This window comes from Talpa occidentalis, unplaced genomic scaffold, assembly GCF_014898055.3.
Source record: "Talpa occidentalis isolate TD23 unplaced genomic scaffold, MPIMG_talOcc4v2.1 talOcc4.6, whole genome shotgun sequence".
Taxonomy (NCBI): Eukaryota; Metazoa; Chordata; class Mammalia; order Eulipotyphla; family Talpidae; genus Talpa; species Talpa occidentalis.
In genome coordinates, this window is record NW_023604972.1 from 6,135,317 (window position 1) to 6,160,057 (window position 24,741).

The 24,741-nt window shown below is 45.3% G+C and overlaps 1 protein-coding gene across 2 annotated transcripts in view; it reads right to left on the minus strand.

The window, feature by feature from the left end:
* FBXL5 (F-box and leucine rich repeat protein 5) overlaps positions 1-9,727 on the minus strand; it is a 36,731-nt gene extending 27,004 nt beyond the window's left edge. Inside the window, exons 1-2 of one of the 2 annotated variants that reach the window (XM_037529062.1) lie at positions 9,563-9,727; positions 1,910-2,125 (exon numbers count right to left, since the gene is read on the minus strand). In XM_037529062.1, coding sequence (XP_037384959.1) covers positions 1,910-2,125; positions 9,563-9,646 — 300 coding nt within the window. In that variant the 5' untranslated portion in view covers positions 9,647-9,727. Of the gene's footprint in view, positions 1-1,909; positions 2,126-8,946; positions 8,978-9,562 lie in introns of those variants that run through there. The other variant, XM_037529063.2, reaches the window with a different exon arrangement.
* Positions 9,728-24,741: the final 15,014 nt, after the last annotated feature.

The following is a 24,741-nucleotide window of genomic DNA, read 5'->3' on the forward strand; positions in this document are numbered from 1 at the left end:
TCTAAACAGCTAAACAGTTCTCCCTCATATGAAGCAGGATTCCACTTCCTTGTAACTTACCCATCACTGTCCATCTGCCCTTTCAACTCAAAGGAGGTGAAAAACTGGGCCTCCCTGGTGGCACAAGGGGTTAAGACAAAACCTATGAAGCTGTCCGCAGTCTCTACAGCAAGAGTTCCATCCCCGGCCAGCCAGGGAGCAACCCACATGGTGCAGCAGACCTCTCCTGTCTCGCCTGCTGCTCCCCTCAGCAGTGTACTTCGGTCGATCTGCCTGTTCTATTCCCCACTCTCTGGTGAATCCTCTCACCACCCACATCTCTGGCCTGTACCCCAGTACTTGTATGCATAAGTAAATAAATCTTAAAAAAAAAAGTATGTGAAAAATTTACAGAATAAACTAAAAATCTGAGACTATTCTATCTCCACTGATCTCTCTCTAGTCTCCCCCTTTTTGGACTGATTTTTTCAACTGCTTCTCAATATTCTAGCCAATGTCCTACTCTCGGGATATTCCCCTGAGATACCAGGGGCTTCCATTTCCACCGAAATGCTAATCTATTAATTCTCAAACTTGCTTTTCCAAACCGAAATACTCCCCTGGGTAAACCCATGTAGGCTTCTCTATTGATAAATGCCCACCTGGACTAACTTCAGTTCAAACCAACCTGTCCAGAATGATCTCTTTATGCCCCAAGTCTCTTCTGAATTGCCTAGAAAGTCAGATTTGATTCTCCTTATTTCTTTTCTCCTCTTTTTTCCTCATCCCTTTACATGCAATGACTACATTCTATGAATTTTATTTCCTATAGAACTCTCAAATCTGTCCCCTTTGCTCTATCTCCACTAGTCACACTTCAGCTCAAATTCTAACCATTTTATTGAAATCAAAAGTCAAAGCATATACAGGAATAGTAGGCACATCAGTGAACCTCCCTTCTGCCACTGCCCGTACTTCATCCTTACCCATCTCACACCTCCCCAGTAAGTATCTAGTGTGTGATCTCAGAAACACTTACAATCATTTTTATAACAAACCTCCTGTTGAGTCTTTTATCGTATAATATATAAATATAATTAAGAAAATCTATGGCAACTAAACAAAACTATCTTTAATTTAGTAATCAAATAATTTTAAATGCTTCTATTTAACAGACCATATTCCCTAAAATAGGGAAAGGAAAAAAAAAATTATACATTACAGTCAGTATTCAACTTTAAAATAAGTAAAATTTATGAAATGAAGTGTTTTTACATTGTAAGAATTTAACTTTCATCACTAGCAACTGCATTTGTTATACAGCTTTCTGTAAACGTTCGACAGTAACAATTTTATGGTAATTAAAACCTCAACTTAACACTTGAGACATGGCAAGCAGCACTCATCATGCAGCGTATTTGTGGTAGTGAAGAGCTGACCACAAACCCGAGTCCAGGTCCACCAAGCCCCAACTATGCTCTGGCCTTGAGCACCAGTCCTGGCCCATCCTTGGCCCCATTAGCTCAGTCTTAGCAAAAGTTCCGCTGAGTCAGTTTAGCAAAAATCTCCCACACTCGGCATCACATCATTGTCTATTTCTTTCCACCTTCAGTATTTCATCGCCTTGGTTAGGCAAGGCTCTCCCTATCCTGCTGTTTCCTCAGTCAGTTCCCTGGCCCCCTCCCTTCTCCTTGGCTAGGAACCCCACTTTGCCTTTCTGTATTCAGAGTTGAGCTGGGTTTCTCTCCCCGATGCAAAGCTCCATCACAGCAGGCCTTCATGAGTAAAGTCTTCCTTACTAATTTTAACAAATGTCAGAATACTTTTTTCCTTAACATAACATTACTATAAAATGCCAACAAGTCTGGTCAATGATATGCCAGAGGACAGTACAATTTGTGGTGATTAAATACCCATTTTTGTAACTCACCTTAACATTCTTCAGTCCCTTTTCAAAGAGGCTAAGCATCTCAGAGAGTTTATTATCAGAATGTACATTATAAATGGTCTGGCTGCGTTGTTGAAGCAAACCAATAATGTATTCGTTTTCAATCTGCTCGTGCATTTTGAACTCCTTAAAAGTAGCATACAGAGACTGGAGAAGAGCACGGAAATCGTTGTTGTTGGAAAAGTTGGTTTTAGAAAGCTGAATAAAATTTAAAAGGACAAAATAAATGGAAATACAGACCAGTAAGAAATATTTAAACACATTCCTCTTTAGTTTTGTATGTAACAAAGTACCTCCATTACACTTGACTAACTTAAAGAACAAACAAAAAAAAAAAAAATTCACAGATTTGCAAGTTATAATGGTATAATAAAAAGAGTACTACGCCAGGAAGATGTTTTGAAGGGCCTAGGGTTATAGATAAGCGATGCATGTAGTCTAAATAGGAGATCAGGCCAGGCACCGTCAAATCTAAAATCCCATTTCCCTCTTTTTCTCTCACTCACATCTATGTAGACACACTTAACACAAATACTCCATAGAGTTATATGTAAACATTAAATAATCATGTTAGGATGTGATAGGTATTTTTTTCTTTGTTCAAAATATTCTTTATGCTATTTATACTGCCTTTACAAAGTAAGAAACTCAAAAATACTCAACAATAGCTGGTTTTAACTTTTAATATCATGAGTCTGATCCATCAGGAAATAATTACAAAGTACTGCACTATTACATCATTATTAGGTTACTTTAGGGTAATTAAATGCTTAGCAACTTGTGATAGAAATATGCACTTTTCTGGGGAGGAGCTGTTGCCACAATGCAGGGGAAACCTGGAGCACCAACTATGAGTAAATGCACTGGAGGAAAAATACAAACCACTGAAAACACAAGGAAATGATACATGGTCATTTTAATTCTATTATTCAAAAAGAGAAAATGACAATCTGGGCCTTTTACAGTTAATGGCAAATCAAATTCTAATTCAAAGTAACATCCAAACCCATTATTCCTGTGCCATATTAAGTCCACTTTCCATTACATCAATCACTTAAAGGGGAGGAATCTAATTAGACAGGTGGACAGCGGTTGGGACTCTACTAGCCCTACCTTCCCTGACCTGCTTTGCAAATCTGATCTATGGTTCCTATTCCTAAAATGGAGCAGTCTAAGCTTTCTTGCTTGCCTGTTCTCAGCAGGAACAGTGACAAAGTATCAGAAAAGGTAACAAACTCCTAAAGCAAAACCATTGCACTATATATAATAAAATGAACTAAATATCTTCTGCAAAAAGCTATATGGATTAGGTCTAAAGCATTCAGAGAAAATACAGACCCAGGGTCAGATTCTCTAGCATAAGGATCTCAGCTCTACCATTTACTTAGCTCTGTAACCCCGGGGAAGTTACTTTTCTCCCTCAATGTCTTAATATTCACTTTGATGTTAAATGGGAATAATGAGAGCATCTGTACTCCCCATGGCTGCTGTGAAATTAAAATGTATTGGTGCTTAATAAGTGTTAGGTAACATCATTTTGAAAATTAAACATTCATTTTTACACTCATGCATTTTTTACCCTATTCAAATATTTAATAACAGTTGTAACAAGTACTTGGAATTCATCAGTAAATAAACACCTCTGTGTTTATGGAACTTACATTCTAGCGATGGGAAGTAAGATGCGAACATTAACCACAATAAACAGGCAAATTATCTAGAACAGGGCCTCCCTGGTGGCGCAGGCAGTTGAGCGCTGCACTTTGAAGCTGTCCACAGCCTCTGCAGCGCTGGTTTGATACTGGCTGGCCAGTCGGCCGGCCGGCGAGAGTCCCACATGGCATGGCAAACCTCTCCTGTCTTTCCCGCTGCTCCCCTCAGCAGTGTATTTCGTTAGTCTGCCTGTTCTGTTCCCCACTCTGTCTCTGGTGAATCCTCTCACCTTCCCGTGCATCTGGCCTGTACCCCGGTTCTTATATAACAATAAATAAATAAATCTTTAAAAAAAATTATTTAGAACAGGAGTTCTATAAAAGGCCAGACAGTAAATATTTTAAGTTTTGCAGGGCATACTGTCTGAAGCAACTATTTAATTCAGCTGTTGTCGCACAAAAGTAGTCACATGAATAAATGCAGACATATTCCAAAACTGTTTTATGAACACTGAAATTTGATTTCACAAAATTTTCATAGGTCATAAAATGGTATTCTTTGGGCCTCCCTGGTGGCACAGGGGTTGAAGTCTCAGGGCTATCACGCCGCTATTGCCAGCTGCTGCAGCGTGAGTTCAGGGCCAGAGAGCTGACCAATGTGACGCAGGCAACCTCTCCTGTCTCGCCCGCTGCTCCCCTCAGCAGTGTATTTCAGTGCATCCACCTGTTCTGCTCCCCACTGTCTCCAGTGAATCCTCTCACCCCCTGCACCTGTGGCCTACACCCCAGTTCCCTTTTTTTTTAAGATTTATTATTTTCTTATACAAGAACCGGGGTACAGGCCAGATGCACGGGAAGGTGAGAGGATTCACCGGAGACAGAGCTGGGAGCAGAACAGGCAGACTGACGAAATACACTGCTGAGGGGAGCAGTGGGCAAGACAGGAGAGGTCTGCTGAGCCATATGGGATTCTCGCCAGCCAGCCGGCCGGGATCAAACCCACTGCAGAGGCTGTGGACAGCTTCACAGTGCAGCGCTCAACTGCCTGCGCCACCAGGGAGGCCCACACCCCCGTTCTTGTATGCATTAAAAAAAAAATCCTTTTTTTAAAAAAATTAATTAGACACTAAGAGACTCTGAAATATACTAAGGCTTATGCTATGCCAGGTACTACACTAAGTATTTTTAGGTATTATTTAATTCTTATAGCAATCTTCACTGATTACTTATTTTTATATATTTTAACTGATAAAACAGATTCCGCGAAAAATCCCTTACCCAAAACCATGTAACAGACAACAAAGTCCCTATCACTTTAAAACCTATGTTCGTGCCATGAGGGCCCACCAGAAGACATCCTCCCTGAGCAGCAGAGGGGAATGCCAGGGAGCACGGACCCCCGGCGCCTTCTCACCAGACGCGGGGCGGGCAGAGCCGCAGACGCTTCTGGCCGTGGGCCGCGCAAGTGCTACTGCCACCTAGTGGGGGAGCCGGGGAGCGGCGGCGCGGCCTGGCAAGCTCCGGCCCCCACAAGGAGGAAGACCTGGCCCGGAGCAGCAGTGCTCAGGGTGGAGGTGTTTTCCAAACATTTTCAATCAGGACATTTGGCACGAAACAGAGTGCAATCTAGACACAGGTATCACCAAGACTTCAGAACAAATTTCAGAAAACAGTATTCCCCTCTCTAGCCTGCAATGTAATTTTTCATTTCATTTTTTAATGCTCTTTCTGATCCACACAATCAATTGATTTCATGACCCACTTCATGGGTGACAGGGCACACTTTGCAAAACGTAAGTTCTACAGAAGGATCTAAGTTCCTACTGGTGGCTGCTCTCAGAACAGGATACATAGTCAACACACCGAACAACCAGTAACAAGGTGTCACCCGTATTTTGAAAAAATGTATAACTGTCTGTCTCAGCCACTCTACAACCTAAAAGCTACAGTCTCGTGTCAAACAGCATCGCCAACGCTGTGTATCACTCACAGACCAGATATCTTCAAATACAAATTAGAAACAACACTGTTGCAGGACAACCCCAATATGAAATGGGGTGGCCTGAGTGTGGGTTCTCACCTGCGCACTAAAACAGGGACTTACTGAGACTCAACTGCAGCAACACACTAAAAAGGTTTATAAAGGGTTTATTTACAACAAGGGGAGGTGAAGGGAATAACCCAGGGAGAAAGAGAGAGAGAAATCAGTGAACCGTCCTACCAGTTCTGCTGAGCTGGGACCCCAACAGCTCTCCCAAGGCCAGAGAAAAACCAAGGACCACCTGCCCCCTTCCGGGCACTGCCCCACACATGTCTCTTGTTATGTACCAAGCCTGGCTGCTTAACTCCGCCCTCAGTTCCCAGCATCCTCCCCTCGTGGTGATGACTTTATGGGGTTTGCAGTCCTTGGCTCCTGGGATCTCTCTGGTCTGGGGTGAGGGTGGGGCCCATAAAACCTGAGTTTGTGGAGTTGGTTCGGGACATCCTCGCCGGACAACAGTACAACAAAACCTAAACTTATTACCCCTAAAGTACTAGGGGTTTATAAGTACCCCTAGTACTTATAAACCTAAACTATTTTTACTTTTTCCCTCTTCAGATGCTTTTACTTAATCAAGAGAGAAACCCTGACTGAGAATGAAGAAACCGTAATAACTATCTGGTCAAACTTACTTTACAGGTAGAAAAAACTATGACCCACAGGTGAGATGTTTTGCATAAAATCCACACAGTAATAAGGAGCAGACCCAGCAAGTTAATGTAAAATACAACTTCGGAAGAGAGGAAAATCCTAAGATTAAAATCCAGGCTCCACTAATTACCAGCTGAGTGAGTTGGGTTAGTTTCCTAACCACTAAGTTTATTTCCTCATCTTTAAATGAGGGATAATGTTTGTCTCCCAGGGATCTTGTGAGGATTAAAAGAAACGGCATGATGGTGTATTAAGAGCTCATTACATTCCCTTTCCTTCCTCTCCTAGCTCTCAACTCAACATTCTCGCCAATAAGCCCGGCTCCCCACACAGTCAGGAACAGCCATCGCAGGTATGAACGAAAAGAAAAACTAAAGGAATTCTTCTTAAAGATATACACACGCAATTAAAAAAAAAAAAAACCCTATTCAAATTATTCTGAGCTTATTTCCTCCTTAGGGCCCTAGTCATAAAAAGTCCTTTCTTTCTTCATAAAATGATAAAGTAGATGGCACTTTTAAAATACCCTTATCTGAAAAACTTGGGTAACCCATGAGGCCTCCACCACTCAATTTTTTTTTATAACTGGCTTATGAATAAGTCTGGTAATCTGCACTAACCACAAGCCTCCCCCCACCGCCACCTCGCACTTCGCTCTCAGAAGTCAAGGCGCCTGGAAGGCCATTCCTGACACTTCACTGTGGAGCCGACAATGTCCCTCCCTTGGCTCACACTACAGCGAGTTTGGATTTCCAACCTAGAACGAACTCGGTGCGACCGTAAACTCCTGGAGAAGAGGGACGAGCCACACTGCCAACACTTCCGGGCTGCCTGACGGGAAACGCTCATCAGCACAAGGAATACAGTGAGGCTTGGAGGCACCATTAAGGAGCTGGAGCAAACTGGAGAGAGGATGTCATCCAACGCAGTTTCACTAAAATTCTAAGTTGGAAGATGGGTGAATTAGCAAAAAGATTTCATAACATATTGTTACCAGAAAAAAACATTTTCAGAGATAACTATGGTTTCAGACAAGGAAAATTAAACTTAGAATCATGATGGGACTTGGGCTTCACGAGCATTTATCACTAACTGCTTATGTGAACTAGGCCTAGCTAGCCCCGGCCTACAAGTCCCAGTTATAAAGCGAAACACCCCTGCCTTTCGCACCTCAACAGACGGTTATCTGGATATAAGGAAGCGTCTAAAGTGTATCAGACTTGAAAAGTTTGATACTAGAAATAAAAGTGACTTCTTCATAATTACTGGTATTTGAAGTCAAAATTTAGAATACAGCAAAATAACATAGTTTGTATCTTTTTAGTTTGAGAATAAAAAACAATTCTCGCTTTGTAAAGTTTTACTGTGGGTTGTCTGGGTTGACTATCCCTGGTGTCCACAACCAAAAAAATGGTGAAAGCAAAACTCGGGATAATAAGTGAATAAAAACAAATAGTCCTTAAAGGACTACGTGGTCATCATAAAATAGTTATTTTTCCATTCCAGTTCCCCAAGAACTCAAAGGGGAGATTCCCAGTGGTTAGAATCAATGAAAAATCAGAATGTAGAATTCCTATGCAGGTTTTTTTTTGTTTTTCCTAAATCACCTTGGTCTTTGTTAATCTTCTTGATGAACATATACAACAATCTCAGTAACTACATCTAATTAGCTCAGAATCCGTGAAAATGTCAACTTACACGGTCTCAGTAACTCTTGCAGCTACTGCAACAGGGGCAACTACTGAAAATCTTTTAACTCGTGGTTTTTAAATACAGCCCTGTATTCTCACAATGTGTTCAAATGTTCTCAATGACCAGGTAACGACGCGCAGCATCAGGGACTGCCTTCTTCAAAGTTGGAGTAAGGCTGGCTGGTCTAGTACTAAAGAACTAAACTTGTGATTGTCAATTATTCTGGAAGACTGAGTCACAACCACTGGGGAAATGGCGAGCGCCACTAGTTCCCCAGGAAAGTGCACACATGCACAAATTTCCCCCAGCAATTTCTGGTGCTCTCCGGAATACCTCTCCCAGGCTAACCTGGAGGCGACCTCACATTCCATTACTCACAAACTTTCCCTTGCAGATTTCGAGAACGTAAAAAAATCTCCCCGTATTTTTCCTTTCTGCACTTAAGGGGGGGTCAGCATAGCGAACTGCAAAAGCCAAAAAAGGTAAAAGCAGTGGCGGTCACTCACAGCCCCAGGTTCTCGCAGCTGAACGCCTCACCTATGCCCAGCTTCCCTGGTCAGGGGCTCTCCACGCCGGCCCCACACCCCACTCACCTGGGATCTCCGCCCCTACCAGAGGCCGGGGTCCCACCCCCCCAGATCCTCATCTGGGGGCTTCTGGACCCGCTCTCAGGGCGATGGTGACACGCAGCCAAGGTCGAGGCCACCGTCCTAGACTGCGCCTCTGCACCAGGGGTGTTTCCACTCCCAAGATGGAGGGAGGGAGGGGACGGGGGGTGCGCCTGAATGGCTGGTCCTGAGTGGGGCCTCCGCTGAGCACCGCGGGCAGCCTCGAACCCCCTCCCGGGCTTCAGGAACCCCCCTTTCCTCTCGACAGTGGCTCTGATTCACGCCCTGCAGTTTCTGAAAATTCCTAAAAGTTGGTCTCCAGGCTTGCACCAGAGTGGCTTAAACGCTTCTTATCTGATTCACTTCTGCACCCACCCGAGTCCTCCGGGGGCCGCCGCGCCTCTCCCCGCGCGCCGGCAACGGGCGGCCCCGGCCACTGCCCCGAGGTCCCCCGAAGGGCCCCGAGCTGCGCCCACAAGGGGCTCCAGCAGCTCGCGCTGCACCGCGGCGCGTCCAACAAGGTCCCGGGAGTTGCAGCAACTTTCCCCGCGGCCCGGGCACGGGGCCGGGAGCGCGGCCGGCGCCCGCGGCAGAGGCTGCGCGGGGTGAAGGAGCGAGAAAGCGGGGTTCGCGGCCCCCACGCCAGGACACCCGGGGTCTCGCCCCGGTGCAGCCGGCGCAGAGCGGGGCGGGGGTGCCGAGCGCGCGGGGGCCGCGGAGCCGCCGCACCGGGAGCCGCAGCGGCCGGGCCGGCCGGGGGCGTCTGCGGGGTCCCCGCGCCCCGCGCAGGCCCGGGGGGCCGGGGCGCCGCAGACGCGGCCGGGCCCGGCGGGGGCGGCCCCACGGGGTCGCGGCGGGGAGCCCGGCCGGCGGGGCGCTCGGGGCGCGCGGGGGCCGCGGGGGGGCGCGGGGGGCGCCCCGGAAGGCGCGGGCGCCGCAGGCCGCTGAGGCGCGAGGCGGCGCCGCCCAAGCGCGAGGCCGCGCCCGTTACCTTGTCGCAGTAGCGCCCCACCAGCTGCTTCATCCGCCAGTGCGGGGCGGTGAACACGTCCACCTCCTCGGGGAAGGGCGCCATCGCCGCGGCCCCAGCCTGCGCCCCGGCCGCCGCGGCCGCCGCCTCTCCATAGACACCCTCGCCGCGGGCAGAGGCGGCGCGCCCCCTGCGCATGCGCCCGCCCCGTCGGCGCGCGCGCCCGAGCAGCCGTCCGCGGGGGCGCGCGCCCGCCGCCCAGTGGTTCCGCGGCGCGGAGGTTCCGCGGCCCACGTGACCGCCCCCCCGCCCCCGCCCCCGCCGGGCCCGGCTTTGCGCTCCCCTCGCCTGCCGGAGCCAGGAGACGGGGCCGAGTCCTGCTCCTGGTCGCTTCCCCGGGCGATGCGCGGACGCCCCGCGGCGGGGAGGGGTGTCGGGCCGCGCTCTCCGCCCCGCGGTGCCCGCCGGGCCTGCGGACCCAGGCGGCCCAGCACGAGGGCTGCAGGCGCACCCCAGCTCAGCCGGGGCGCCCCGACTCCCCGCCGGGTCGGAGCGAGTGGGCGCCCCAGGCCTGGGGGCCCCGAGGACCCAGCCCCTCCTTCCCCCGGGAGATGGCGCCTCGTGGCAGCGCCCGTACAGAGCGGGCCTGGGTCCCGGTGGAGACCATACCTGGCCCCCAGGTGAACACCATACCTGGCCCCCAGGTGGAGACCATACCTGGCCCCCAGGTGGAGTCTGCAGACTCCGAGGAGGGCAGACTGTCCTCTGGGGGTCCAGAGGCGGGAAGGCTCGGCCAGCACTGGGAGGCCAGAAGGGGCACCGCCTGGGGGAGGCTGAAAAATCACCAAGGTTAGATTCGGGCAACATGCTTGGGTCACGTGCGCCACTGTAAGCCGAGGCCCAGAGAGAAGGAAGGAGCTGAAACAGGGTGCTCCCCGCCCCAGCCGTCCAGGTGACCTGGGGAGACCGGTTCTGGCCTCCCCGTTAGGCCCTTGCTTCCTGGAAGGCTAAAGGGCTCACAGAAAATGGGGGGAATAGATAAGGGCGACAGCTTGGGTAGGTTTATGCCACTGGCGTAATGGCCATAAAGTCCAGAAGGCCAGGAACCAGGTCTCGTCTGCTTGCCTCTCTGTTACCTGTCACAGTTGCATGACAACACGGGGGTTCAATAAATACTAGGTAAGTGATGGAGTCGAAGGTGAGAAAGAATCTGGCGGTAGAGTGTGTGTCTCTACTCCTGCAATGTGCCGCTTACCTGCAAGCCAGTGGGCAGTAGTTCAAAGCTCAGACTGGGGATGAAGTTAGATTCCTGGCTTTGCCAGCTCTTACTTGTATGGCCTGGAGCAAGCTCCGTGATTTCTCTGTACCTCCTTCTCCTCCTATATTGACAGCTGTGAACTACATGCTGTGTCCTCAAATACATATGTTGAAAAACCCTAACCCCACACCCCATCCCTGCGTGCTGGCGTTTGGAGATGGGACCTCTTTGCAGGTAAGGAGGGTTGGAGGGCCCTGAAGCTGAAGCCCTCATGATGGATCAATGCCCGCGAGAATCACTGGAAAGCTCACTTCCAGTCTCTACTAAGTGAAGAGACAAGGACAAATGGGCAGTCTTCAACCAGAAAAGGACCCTTACAGTGCTGACCCCTGACCTTGGGCTTCCAACCTCCATTACTGAGAAGTAAAGGCTGGCTGCTCATAAACCACCAGCTCACAGGATTTCTTTTATAGCAGCCTGAACTAGGAAAAACACCTGCCTGGTAGGGCTGTTAAGAGGATTAAGAGAACAGTATATTTGAATGTATAATGATCACATGCTATTGTCCCTGGCACATAGAAAGTACTGTCCGTAAGCTACTATTATTAAATAAAATGACTTTGTGAGGTAGCACTGTAGGAAACTTAAGTCTGAAGACATTCGGGTAATTGTCTAACCTCCCACAGATTAATAAATTAGTAATCTGGCCATCTGATTCTAGGTCTAACTGTTAGTAGGCAGAATGAGGAGCACCCCAGTGCCCCCAAACATGCCTGCTCTATATGGATTCTGCCATCCACCACATCAAGACAAAACATATTCTTATGCGTAAGACCTTCAATAAAAATAACTTTAATAGAATTAGTGTGCAGTAGAGAGAAGAGAAAGAATAGTTTTCCAAATGTAGCACCCAAAATAACCCGTGCCCTCATGGGTAAATGCCAAGCCAAACAGGGTTGGCCCAAGCCAGGCAGCTGAGGCCCAAAAGCTAGCCACAAGTCTAAGGCACCTTCTGGCAGGGAACAACAGGAAAAGGGCAGAAGGGGCCAGTCAAGTCTGGTAAGAAAAGAGCAAAATCAAAGTACAAGTCAAGATAAAGGCTGCCATCATCAGCCTCCCCAGAGGTCTCTCACCCATGTCTCTTCCAAGTGTCTCTTTCCATGTCCCCCAAGTCCTTGGTACAAGTCCAAGGTGGAGAAGCAAGTGCAGCTTCTTCACTTGTCTCTCTGCTCCATGTGCCTCCAGGTCTTCTCCTTCCTTTTTCTTCTTGCCTACCTTTTCCTAGTTTCTCTGGATGCTAAGCTCTGCCCTGCAGTAGGTGGGGCAGGGAACCTGGACCCTCCCCTTTCTATAGATCCTCACACTCTTACAGGCCATGCTCTGGGTCAGGTGTGTGGGTACTGAGGTGACAGTTTCTATAGTCTGTCCGGAAGCGACAGGCGTACTGCTGGAGTGCTAGAATACAGATGAGGTCCACAGTAATTCTCATTCTCTCTTTCTCCCTTTCTCCCCCTTTCTCCTTCCTTATTATGTTCTGCATTTTCACCTGGGCCTTGCCACTACTTATTTAATATCTCCCCAAAGACATTTCCTTGTTTCCTTGTCTGTTTACTTCATTCTGCTCTTTCACTCCAGCTGTCCTAGGAGGGAGAATTAGACGTCAGGGGAACCAGTTACATAGAGGAATGAACTTCACGCGCGTGTGCATTTTGCTTTCTCCTCAGCACTTAGAGCAAACCCGGTCATAGTTAGCCCTCTCCATACTGAGTGAATGCAGACGGGCGGGGGAAGTTCGTGACATACAATTCCCTCATTTTCACTGACTTTTAATCTACTGTGTCTTAGTCCCCAATACCTGTTTGTGTCGGTGTTGTTCCCTGGTGTCACCCCAGAACCAGGCACATTATATGGGTGTTTAACAGCGACAACAAAAAATCATCCACACACACAGAGCTTCACTGTACCCCAGAACTTGAAGCTGTGTAGTCAGCTGAACTGTAATAACACCTACTTTAGACTTTGGCCATTTCAGGGAATTAGTTTAAGGTGACAAAATGAAAGAAAGTGGTAAAAAGGAAAGTCCTGTAGGTCATTCTTTCCTTGCAAAGAAGCTGTTAATATTAGGTCCATATGCTGAGTAAAGCAGCAATTAATCATCTGATATATCCAGAATATAAATGATTGATTCACATTAAACTTTAGCCCCAGAAAAAAAAAAAAAGATATTGCTCAGTGTTGTATCATTATTGTAATTACTGCAACTACCACAGAATAGGAGCTGTTATTAGGGCCAAGGTTGTGGGTTGAATCCCCTCACTGTGCTTTCTTCTGGCATAAGATGGTGCAGAAACTAACACATCACCCAGCAGCTGGCCACCACAAGGAGATGGGTTAAGACACTCCACAGGGCAGTGAAAATCCACATTGCATGCTGCTGGTGGGATTGGTGACTCCTGCTTTCTTACTTTTGTTCCCTCTGAAAAACTGCATGGTGCAAAGAGAGAGAGAGAGAGAGAGAGAGAGAGAGAGAGAGAGAGAGAGAGAGAGAGAGAGAACACCATGCCAACCCATCCCTAATGACATAGAAAGATGACAACACCAAGCCTCTTCTGTAGGATTTTCCAACCTGGTTTGGGGGCCCGTGGAAGGGGTTACTGGTCAGGGAAAATCTATTCTAAGGCATTTAGCTCTGTTTAGAAGAGTGTGTGACACAGCAATTTCCTCAATAGAGGGAGAGCTGTGAATACAGCCTATGAAAGAATTTACTGTTGCAAAACAATTGCACTCCCAGTCCTAGCTCCTGCAAGAGCTGACCCTGGGGGTCAATGAGAAAAGGCCCTTGAGGCTGCAGGGAGGTGGGGAGGCAGTAGAGCTCCAGGGTAGGGTTGGTGATTTTATTAAAAGAAAAGACAGTCCCTGGCTTGAAATTCCAGAGACTGCTTTGTTCCCCCCACCCCACCCCATTTTCCTTTAGGATATCTTCTATGCAAATGGACCTCAGGAAGTGAAATACACACAGACCTGCAGTTTGCCCCAAATCCTTTCTTTAAATTTTCTTCAAACGTTTCCCCTTAGTTTTCACTATGCAGTTATAGATGAGTTGAGGCATGGCTTAGTTTGCTAGGCTGCCTTTACCGGACACCACTGACTGGGGAACTTCAACAGCAAAAGCGTCTGGAAGTTCAACATAAAGGTGTCAGCACGTTTGGGTTCTTGGAGGCCTCTCTCCTAGCTTAGAGCATCCTGGCAGGGATTTTACTGTGGGCTGCGAGTGTCTGGGGCCTCCTGTGCCCTGATCGCCTTTGTTGGAAGGACCACAGTCCCACTGGATTGCTGCCCACCCTCAGCAACCCCAAATATGGTCACAACTTGACATACTGCGGGTTGGCGCTTCAACATACAAATTTGGGGAAACACAAGTCCATCTTTGAACACTGTGACATGAAAAAGTTGTCATGAAATAATAAAACCTTTCATACAACGACCAGGGGAAAAGGGAAACAGGATGTCTCTCACTATAATAGTTTGAAATAAATAAATTATAGCCCATTAATTCCACGGACAAACATGCATCTGTTGAAAAGCCTAAGAGAGATCGATGTTTGCTGAGATGGCGTGAAACCAAGATTCACTATTAGGTTTCAAAAATGTAGAGGAAACTATTCAATATACTCTCATCTGTGTTCAAAAGATGTATATATCCTTTTAGAATCACAGCAGAAATTTGTGTGAACCGGGGCCTGAGGTGGGAAGCTGCTAAATGTCTTTTAAATATGTTCTCTTTGGCATACTGCTGCTTTTCCGGTCATAAAAATGTGTTGGTAAGAAAGCATTTTGAAAGAATTTGAAATCTTTAAAAAATACTGTTACCGAACGCCGGCCTCAGTTTCCCTCAGCCAATAAAAGGAAACTAAGTTTGAGGAAAAGGAAAGCGGTTTTATTTGTCGACAAATGAGGAGGGAGGCCGACTCATGTCCGAAAAACCACCGTCCTGCTCTTTGGCAGCGGGCAGGGGTATTTATACAGGGGGAGATGGGTAGGCATCCGCGAAGGGGAGGGGGGAAGGGGTCCGCACAGAGACAAGTGGGCGCCAGCTCAACAGGGAGATGGATGGGTGTCAGCTCATTCATCTTAAGGGAAGGGGAAGGTGTCAAGGCACAGAGAGGGGTGATCGCCAACTTGTTTTCCTTAGGGCGAGGGGGAAGGGTCTACAGGGAAACCGGTGGGCGCCAGCTTGTTTTTCTTCCCAAGGGGAGGGGAAGCTGCAACAAATGGGAAAGACAAGTCATCAATCCTGTTAATGCTAGACAAGGGGAATTGCAAAAAATGGGGGAAAGACAAACTTGTTAACTGTATCAATACTGTTAAAGGAAAAAAGTGTCCAATTATATGTATGTAGGGTAAATGGTTTTTTAGACTTTTCTGCCCTCCCACCATTAGGATTGCCCTGCCTGATGGGGCACCTGCAGTTGTTATAGTGTTGCAAACTGTCTTATTTACTTCTGTGGGCCTTGGCAGGAGCATTGATATAGTCTGAGAGAAGCAGAAGCAAGATAGAAGCAGCAACTGGAGAGAGAAGGGGAGAAAGAAGGCGGTAGAAGCCCAGAGGCCTACCTGCCTCCTGCCCCCTCCCCCGCCCCTGCCTGCCCTGTATCTGGTTGCTGCTCTATATGTAACAGCTCAATAAAAGCCTGAGAAACCCACCCAGGACTCCAGGACTCTCCTTTACCTGTCTGCTGGATCAGAAATCCTGCTCAGTGCCCATCCTGCCTCTACAATGTAATAAGTAGCAACAGTGGGAATTGCAAGGAGAGCCACTATGTTTCTTAGGTTTTATTCTAAACTGTATTTGTATATCTGCTTGGTCCCTGGCTTCTCCATTTCTGCTGTCCACACCTACCTTTCCTAGAGGACTGGCAGAGGACACTGTTTTATTTATTTATTTATTATTTTTTAATTTTTAAATATTAATTTTTTTACATCATTGCTCATTTTTAAATAATATTTGCTTCCCCCCACCTCCTCAGGTGTAGTCCCCATAGTTTCCTTCCACAATGCACCCAGAGGACACTGTTTTAAATGACATGGTGAAAGTGGGGACAGTGAGGATGGCTGAAGGTTTACTGGAAGAAAAAAAAAAGCAGGGTCAAAAGTGAAGATACATTACAATCCACACCGAATTTATAAGAATGCATAAAAAGGTGGTGAAAAGGTGGGCCTCCCTGGTGGTGCAGGGGTTTAAGTCTACCAAGCTATCACCAGCCATTGCAGCATGAGTTCGATCCCCAGCCGGGGAGCTGACCCACATGGCATAGCAGACCTTTCCTGTCTTGCCCGCTGCTCCCCTCAGCAGTGTCTCTCAGGAGATCTGCCTATTATGCTCTCCACTCTGTCTCTGGTGAGTCCTCTCACACACACCCCTCCGCACCTCTGGCCTACATCCCAGTTCTTGTATGTGTAAATAAAAATAATAAATCTTAAAAAAAAAAATGCATGAAAAGGACTAAAAGTGACACACTCTTAAGTCTGTGAATGATAAGAATTATAGATGATTTTTCCTTCTTTCATGTTTTTCTAGTCTTTCTAAATGAATGTAGTAAGAACAATCTGATGACAACTCTATGTTATGAATACATTTAAAAGGGGCTGAAAGGAAATATGTCAAAATATTGACAATGGTTGTCTTTTGGTTATGAAACCATGGCTGATTTCTGGGGGGAGTTACATTTTTCTCAAAACTTCAGTCTAAAATGTTGTAGTTGAAAAACACAGTGAATTTAAATTCTTAATTTCATTAGTACCAGCTACCATAGATCCAGCCCAGAGCCATACCCTACCCCCCAGACTTCAGGATCCCCAGGGTGCTTCCTGCCCTGTACCTGGAACCCTTTGGCTCCACCTTGGGCCACATGGATCTCTGCAGCCGTCTTTGGGAAGCAAGAGGTGTTCTGGGTAAGCTCTCCTCCTTAGACCACAGAGCCCACCTTGGCTAGGCCTCCCGAGTGGCCAAGGTTGTACCAACTCTTAAACATCCGCCAGGTTGCTAGAAAGTGGGTCATCCTCCCACACTGAGCAGTTTCCTGTTGGGGCCCTTTGAGCCCTCTTAGTGTCCCTTCTAGAACTTCAGCTCTGCATTTTTTAGAGCACCTGCTTCCTAGTCTTGACTAGGGATAGGGCATCCAGCTTGAAATATAGGTGTGCTTACTAGGTACTTTGTTCAAGGCAGTGGAGTTCTCTCTCCTACGAAGGCTCATTAATTCCTTATATGTGAAGGCCTCTCTGGTGGCGTAAGGGGTTAAGACTCAGCACTATGAAGCTATCCACAGCCGCTGCAGCACGAGTTCTATCCTCTGCCAGGAAACAACGCACATGGCGCAACAGACCTCTCCTGTCTGGCCTGCTGTTCCCCTCAAGCAGTGCATTTCAGTAGATCTGCCTGTTTTGCTCCCCACTCAATCTCTGGTGAATGCTCTCATCCCCCACATCTCTGGCCTGCACCCCACCTCTTGTATGCATAAATAACTAAATCTTTTTAAAAACACCTCATGTGAGAAAAAGAAATGGGCAGGCAGATAAAAAGGCATAGTGTAAGAGAAGGGCTGAGAAGAGGAAGAGATGTAAAACAAAAGGGACAGAAATAAAAAGATGAGGAAAAGCAGAGTGTGGAATAGATTTAGGTGGAAGTTAAGAAAAGAAAACAGTAATTTAATAGGTCTTACCAGGGACCAGGACCTATATATGTTTTATATGATTATGTGTAATCCTCACAACTGCTGTATGTGGAAGGTCATTCTGTTTTTTTTCCATTTGAAAGAAAAGGAAAATGATGTTTAGAGGGAATCACTGACTTATCCAAGGTCATAGAGCTAGTTAGTGGAAAATCAGGGCTATAAATCTATGTCTTTCTTACTTAGAACATGCACTTAACCTTACACTGAAAGTTAATTCCCTGTCATTAGTTTATGTCAACAAAATAAATGCCTAATTTGTGCTATTAACCTCTGAACTGGAACCAAAGGTGACTGAGAAAAATGGGCTACCTTGCAAACTGCATGTGTCCAAAGAATGGTGCCATCCTTAGGTTACCTTTTGAAGAGAATTTTAGATATTAAGACCACAGTTTACTTTTCTTTGCAAAAATTCCAAACAGGTAAGAGCCTTCCATTCCCTGAACGTATCTGTTGGCATTATCTTATTCTTAATAAATATTGCCAGGTCAGTGCCAACTCTTTGACTTCCAATCAAAGGCTCCATTATAGACTGACTTGCAAGCAACAGGATGGTGTAGTGTCTATGGCCTGAGGGAAAGATGGCCAGTCTCTTAGACGACTTGATTCATCTGTTTGCACTATGTAGCAAGAAAAAGTATCACAAGTTTCTGGAACGGAAAGGGATGACAAGCTTCCTGTAAATTGTCAGTTTTACATTCATTGTAATGATGAAATCTGGCAGGCAATTGCTTAATCCCTGTCTACCAAGAGGGAAAAACAGTATTTAGGGAAGTACAGTTCTATTTCCTTCCTCCCTACTTCTGACATGTAAACAAACTCAAAAACCCCAAACACAGTCCAAAAATATGTATCCCATGACTTAAGGTAACTCCTAGAAAAATTTTAAATGCTGAGACCTCATGTTTCTAATTCTCATTGACTAACAGCCTGGATAATACATAAAACATGGACCTGAGTCCTAATTCCACCTCTGTCACTACCTCTATCCATGGGACCTTGGGCAAATCACCTCACTATTTGGCAGTAGACCTGCACAAATGAGGTCTAAGACACTTTTGAGAGAGATAAGGGGTGATAACTAAATAATACACATCAATTAATCTATAAGACATGTAAAAAGGACTCTCCGACTCAAGGAAATCACTCACCAACCTAACCACCCAGATAAGTCCAGCAAGAGTTAGCTGACCTTCAACCAATCATTATTTCCCTTGTGTAACCTAAGATCAGCTGTGATTCTTGTCATTCATTTTTGTCTCCTGAAATGTCTCTGCCAAAGTAATTCTTTGGACTGCTATAGATTTTTCCCCTTATGTGCAAGATTTTAATAAAGCATCGACATATGCTTATAATTAAAGTGTTTGGAAAAATAGTCTTTAACAGTAGGGCATCAGCAAAGCCAAGTGTGGGATTTGGACCAGCTTCCTCATCTGTACAGTGCCCAGGGAGTCTCTACCTCACAGGGCGTCCTGAGATTGATGTGTGATGTGGAGTTTAGAGAGCCTGGCGGTGCAGGAAGCACCATGAGCTCATGCTTTTACCTGTAAAGTGAGGAGAATGGACAGATGCTCTCTTCAGCCTCCTTTAGTTTCTGGGACCCTAGAAATAGCACCTTCAATGCTGTTTAGATTCATCGTACACACTCATTTCAATGGAGAAGGGAGAGACTGGAGAGCTGGCTGTCAGAAAACAAATGACGGTGGCTAAAACAAGGTTTTTTTCCCTTCTTTTTCTCATGGTATTCAATATTTATTCTTGCATAAAAAAGTGTCCCAAAACATACTGGCCGAAAACCACACTATTATTTCACACTTTTGGAAGCCCCGGCTTTGGGAATGACCTGGCTGGGCGGTTCTAGCTCAGGTGCCCTCAGGAGGTTTCATTCAAGTTGGCGGCCAGGTCAGCACATGTGACTGGCACTAACATGTTACAAGTCGAGCTCAAGATTGACAGGTTTTTCTTTCTTTCTTTTTTTTTTTTTTTTTGTCTTTCATTTTTGTGGAGAAGAACTGGCGTGTAGGCCAGAGGTGCGGTGTGTGAGAGGATTCACCAGATACAGAGTGGGGAGCGGAACAGGCAGATCTACTGAAATACACTGCTGAGGGGAGCAGGGGGTGAGACCTGAGAGGTCTGCTGTGCCATGTGGGTAGCTCCCTGGCCGGGGATCGAACTCAGGGCATAGCAGTGATAGTGCTGAGACTAACCCCTAGGCTACCAGGGAGGCCCATAAGATTGATAGGTTGAGGCTTCCACCCCAGCTCTATCCTTTCACGCTGTATGATCCAGGGCAAATTACCTATAATTTAATCTGTAATTATATATATGTAATTATATAGGTATAAGAAGTTGGGGGGGATTTTGAAGAATGTGTGTGTATACACACACACACACACACACACACACACACACACACTACACTTGGTGCATAATAACCACTGTAGAGGAGCAACAATCTGTGACCCAAAGGATACAAACTTAGGTTGAAACTGCTTGGTCTCTGGTCCAAAACCATACAGAAATCCTGACATTTAAGGAAAAGACAAAAAGAAAAGCCGTGGGCTCTCACCTGAGCGGGATTTGCCTGGTGCCGGGGCTCCCAGGCCCACCACACACACACGCCTGTGTCCTCCAAAGGAGACCGCCAAAGGAATCTGCGTCACACCCTTGTTGGGGCCCACAAGCCAGATCCTTGGGCTCATGCAAGAGGAAGTTGATTCACTTTCCTTGTGGCTAAATGTAGAGAGAGCGTGGCCTCTGCCACGCTTGTAACAAGACCTCGGATTTTGCCATGTCATGCAAATCTTCTAGATTGACTTGACTTTTCAAATTTTAAATGTATGAGGTATTTGTTATTTTAATGAAGCTGCAGCCTCTTAGGCAATGTGATATTCATGGAGAAAAATTCATCTAATTACTAACTAGACGAAGGTTTTAAGCATTAGTTTCCAGTTTACTGGTATTAAATCAGCTTCATTCAACAAATCTACTATTTGTTGAATTCTTTCTAGTTTATTTATTTATTTTTAAAAGATTTATTTATTCATACATGTAAGAACCGGGGTACAGGCCAGATGCGTGGGAGGGTGAGAGGACTCACCAGAGCCAGAGTGGGGAACAGAACAGGCAGACTGACTGAAACACACTGCTGAAGGGGAGCAGCGGGGGAGAGGAGAGGTCTGCCATGCCATGTGGGTTTCTCCCTGGCAGGCCGGGATCGAACCCATGCTGCTGAGGCTGTGGACAGCTTCACAGTGCTGTGCTCAACCGCCTGTCCCACCAGGGAGGCCCCTTTCTAGTTTATTTATACAGTAAAATGCTTCTTAGCACATCATGGCCCAGCATAGACTCAAGTCCTGTAAATGGATATATCCATGTATGTGTGAATTTAAGTTATTGTAAAAACGGCTTGCGCTGGTTTAGAACACTCTTAGAAACTTTCACGATGTGTCATGAGAGCACACTGTTCAGAACTCCAAGTTCACAAATCAAAGCAAGATTCTACCAAGCCCAGGTTCTGAGAGAGGGAAAGGCTTTAGGGCACCAGTCACCCGGGATATGCCGGGATGTGGGGTGGGGAGTGAGCTCCCATGTTCCTGGCTGCAGCAGGGGCCATGTGGTCTGCCACCACAAGAAAACAGGCAGCTGCAGTGCAACCCTGGCCATTCTTGGGTGGGGAAGGGTAAGTGGTCCTCAAAGATGCTTTGTGTGGACACAGAATTTTAGATTGAGGCCTTCTCTCTAGTGCATTGTCTCCTGACTCAATTGTTTTCTGATGTCCTTTTCATCCTTGTAACTTTGTGTCCAGGTTACTTAAAAGTATATTTTTAAACTCTGGCCTCTTAAAAGGTTTTCTCTGTCACTGATAGTTGTGCTTGTGGTTCAGTGATCTTGGATCTGTGGCTTCATAGTTTTCATCAAATTAAAACATTTTGGCTATAATTTCTTCAAATTCTACCCCTGCCCTTTAGTCTGTTCCAGGTAAAAGTTGTTACATATCAGATGGCTCCCCCTCCTCTCCCCTCCAACTACTTGATTTTGGGTGGTGTCTGTTGACAGGTTTTCTTTCGCTCATGAGTTTTTCTTCTGCTATGTCAAAGCTGCCATTAATTTTTTATTTTTCTAATAAAATTTCATTTAGTGCTATTTCACACATGTAGTTTTCATGTCTAGAAGTCTGACTGCTGCCTTCCATCGCTTTCCTATCTGAGCACATGGAGTAGTAACAGTGGGTCTGCAAACTCTAAGTCAGAGTCAGTTTCAATTGTTTCCTCATTCTGAGATCTATTTGTCTACTTTTGATTGCTTGCTTGACACTGGGAATGTCCCTGTTCTGGGTACTGGCTATTTCCTATGCATTTCTGTTCTGGGATACTTAGAAATGATTTGGTTTCAAGTCTTGCTTTAAATACCAGGCAAGGCAAAAGAGCGCTCAGGGCAAGGTTAATTATTCTCCAAACCCTGGGCAAGACTACCCAATGCTCTGGGAAGTGCTCCAGTTTGTCTTCTGGGAACAGTCATTATTCCCAGTCCTCTTTCAGGTGGAGTCTCTTACCGTTAGTACTTTGGCTACAGCCCTTGTCTCTCTGTTGTTCTGGCTCCTTGTAAAAGAATTTAACAAGGCAACACTGATGGCATCCAGACATTAGACTCATCGGACTCACAGGGAACACAAGGGAGTCGGTGCAGAAGAGGATTTCCAGACTGGCTCTGGAAAGGGTTTGCAAGCCGCTTATTTACCAGGGTGGAGGGGAGAGCATCGTGGTATGTCTGGACTGACTCCGCTGGGGCTTGTGCAGACAGGTTACATGCCTCTTCATAGCTCAATGTCTCATTAGCACCGTAAGTCTCCACCCAGGGATGAGCACTCATGAGCACGCTGATGAGACTCCCATCACTGCTCAGGATTTTTACCATTTGCATGTGAGCGCTCTACCACCCTCTACCCTCCGCCCAATGATGCTGTTAGTTGGGAGAGCAACAGCCATTTACCATGATATATTGTAGCTCTTGTCAAAACATGTTACCAAGATTGTGCATCATGTCAGGATGTGGCCATGAGTCTGTAAATGTGTGTGAGAGGGGAATAGCACCTCCCCTAACATTGCTTGCAAGTACTGCTAGCATTTAACTCAGTTAAAAATAAAGGCAAGACATAGGGTTAAAAGTGAGAACTCCCCTTTATATCATTTATAGGAATAAACTTGTGAAGCGAAACAGCATACTCATGACATTAAATAAAATGTTCCTCACTTTTTATTTGTATTGAGTTTGGGATTATTTCTCTCTGTTACATTAAATATTAATGAAACTTTAGTTGCCAAAACTTCTCCTTTTTACAATGTAAAGGTTTCATTTCATGAAACTTTGATTTCAATCAAAAACATTTCCTTTTATCTGCTTTTAAAAATCATTTCTATTGTTAGAAAATATTCAAGGTAATAGTTCTTGCTGCTAAATGAACCATATGACCACAACTTTTTTTTTGCAAATTCCTGTCACTTGACTGGGGCCACTGTCATTATTAGACCACTTTCATGTACCAAACAGATGAAGCAACTCCAAGACATTTCTGTGAAGGGTAACCAAGCTTGTAGACTCTTGCACCATCACTGATTTCGGACATCTGCTCAGTGATGTAAACTGTACAGGAATATAATTTCCCTCTAGTTTTCCCTCTATTTTGTTACAATTCATTTTCTTCAAATTAGTATTGATTTCAAATCAGATAAGATATCAGAAACTAAAATGGGTACTAGTATAAAACGAAATGGGGTGAACAAGTGCCAAATAAAATTTATCTAGGACCAACCAACCAACTACTTTGTAGCCTATAAGGATTTTTCTTGCATCATCCTGTCGTGAATTTACCAGGCTTCAGGTCTGGGTCCTCTCTAGGGCCTTGCTCTAAGACTTACAAAGTCAAGGCTTAACTATGACACTGGCACTGCAAAAAAAACAGAACCACTCAAGGGAATTCAAAGCCTTGCTATGCTATGTCTTACTTTCTCAGTCACAAAAACACTAGCTGGACTGTAATGCTATATTCACCACCTCTGACTTTTTTCCTGATGCACAAACACCTTTAGCGCAAAGTATTTCAACTGAGGATAAATTGTAAAAGGGGTAGAAAAAAAATGTTGTACTAAATAGCTTTTTGGTTTCTGGCAAATATTTAATTCTCTGGGCCTTAATTTCCCCATGTGTAAAAATAGGGAGGCTAGAGATAAAATTACAGAGGAACATAGTTTATGGAAATATCATTGTTTTATAATCCTTAATTCATATATACTAGGATACCTTTTCAAAACATTGCTGAAGCCTTTGTTGATAGGAATGCAACAGAATTCTAAAGAATAATTATGTTTGCCTTCTCCCTTCCTCCCAAAAGTCGAACTTTAATCCAGTCAATCATGTATGCTTGGCAACTAGTTTATAGAAAATACCCATGATAGAAATAGATTAACAATATGAGGAAGAAATTAGTCAAAAGCAGATTATGGAATGCATATTCCCCTATGGGAATAATATAATAAATGTTAAAGAAAAAGGGGGGAGTGGATACAGCCTGCTATCTATCAAAAGATACATAAGAAATATCAAATGAAATGTATGCACATAGCTTACATTCTAATGCAAAGAAGTTTGAAGACTTCTGGGAGAATTAGTATCTAGTACCTACTGGATACTAGATGAAATGTTTTATTGGTAAAGATTTGCTTTAAAATAATTCTGGGAGTGGGGTGGGGGTGCATAAAGGATAAGTTTGAGTATGTAAGGGTGGAGCAGTAGGGAAAAGAGTGATGGCCAATAGTAGTAACAGCTGAAGCTAGGTATTAGATCTTTTTCATTTTACTACTTTTTATTTGAAGTTTTTCATAATAGTAAAAGAAAGTATGGGTTTTAAATCTATTAACTTTATACATGTTACCTAATATATGTCTTCTTGAAGAAATGAATTTCTAAGTACAAAATCTTAAGAAATTGACAAAAAAACTAGTCACCAATATAATCTAACAAGTGATAGATATATTCTCTATCTACTAAGAAAATAAGAAAATGAAACCTATAAAATCAACAGCTTTAAAATTATCAGCTCATGGTCCACCTTTTTCCAGCCCTGCTCCTATATTAAAATTGGTGTTTTAAAAGGCTCATTAGTTTGATTTTTATTGAAAAACAATTTTTTAGTCTCTGAAGCAAAAATAATTTCT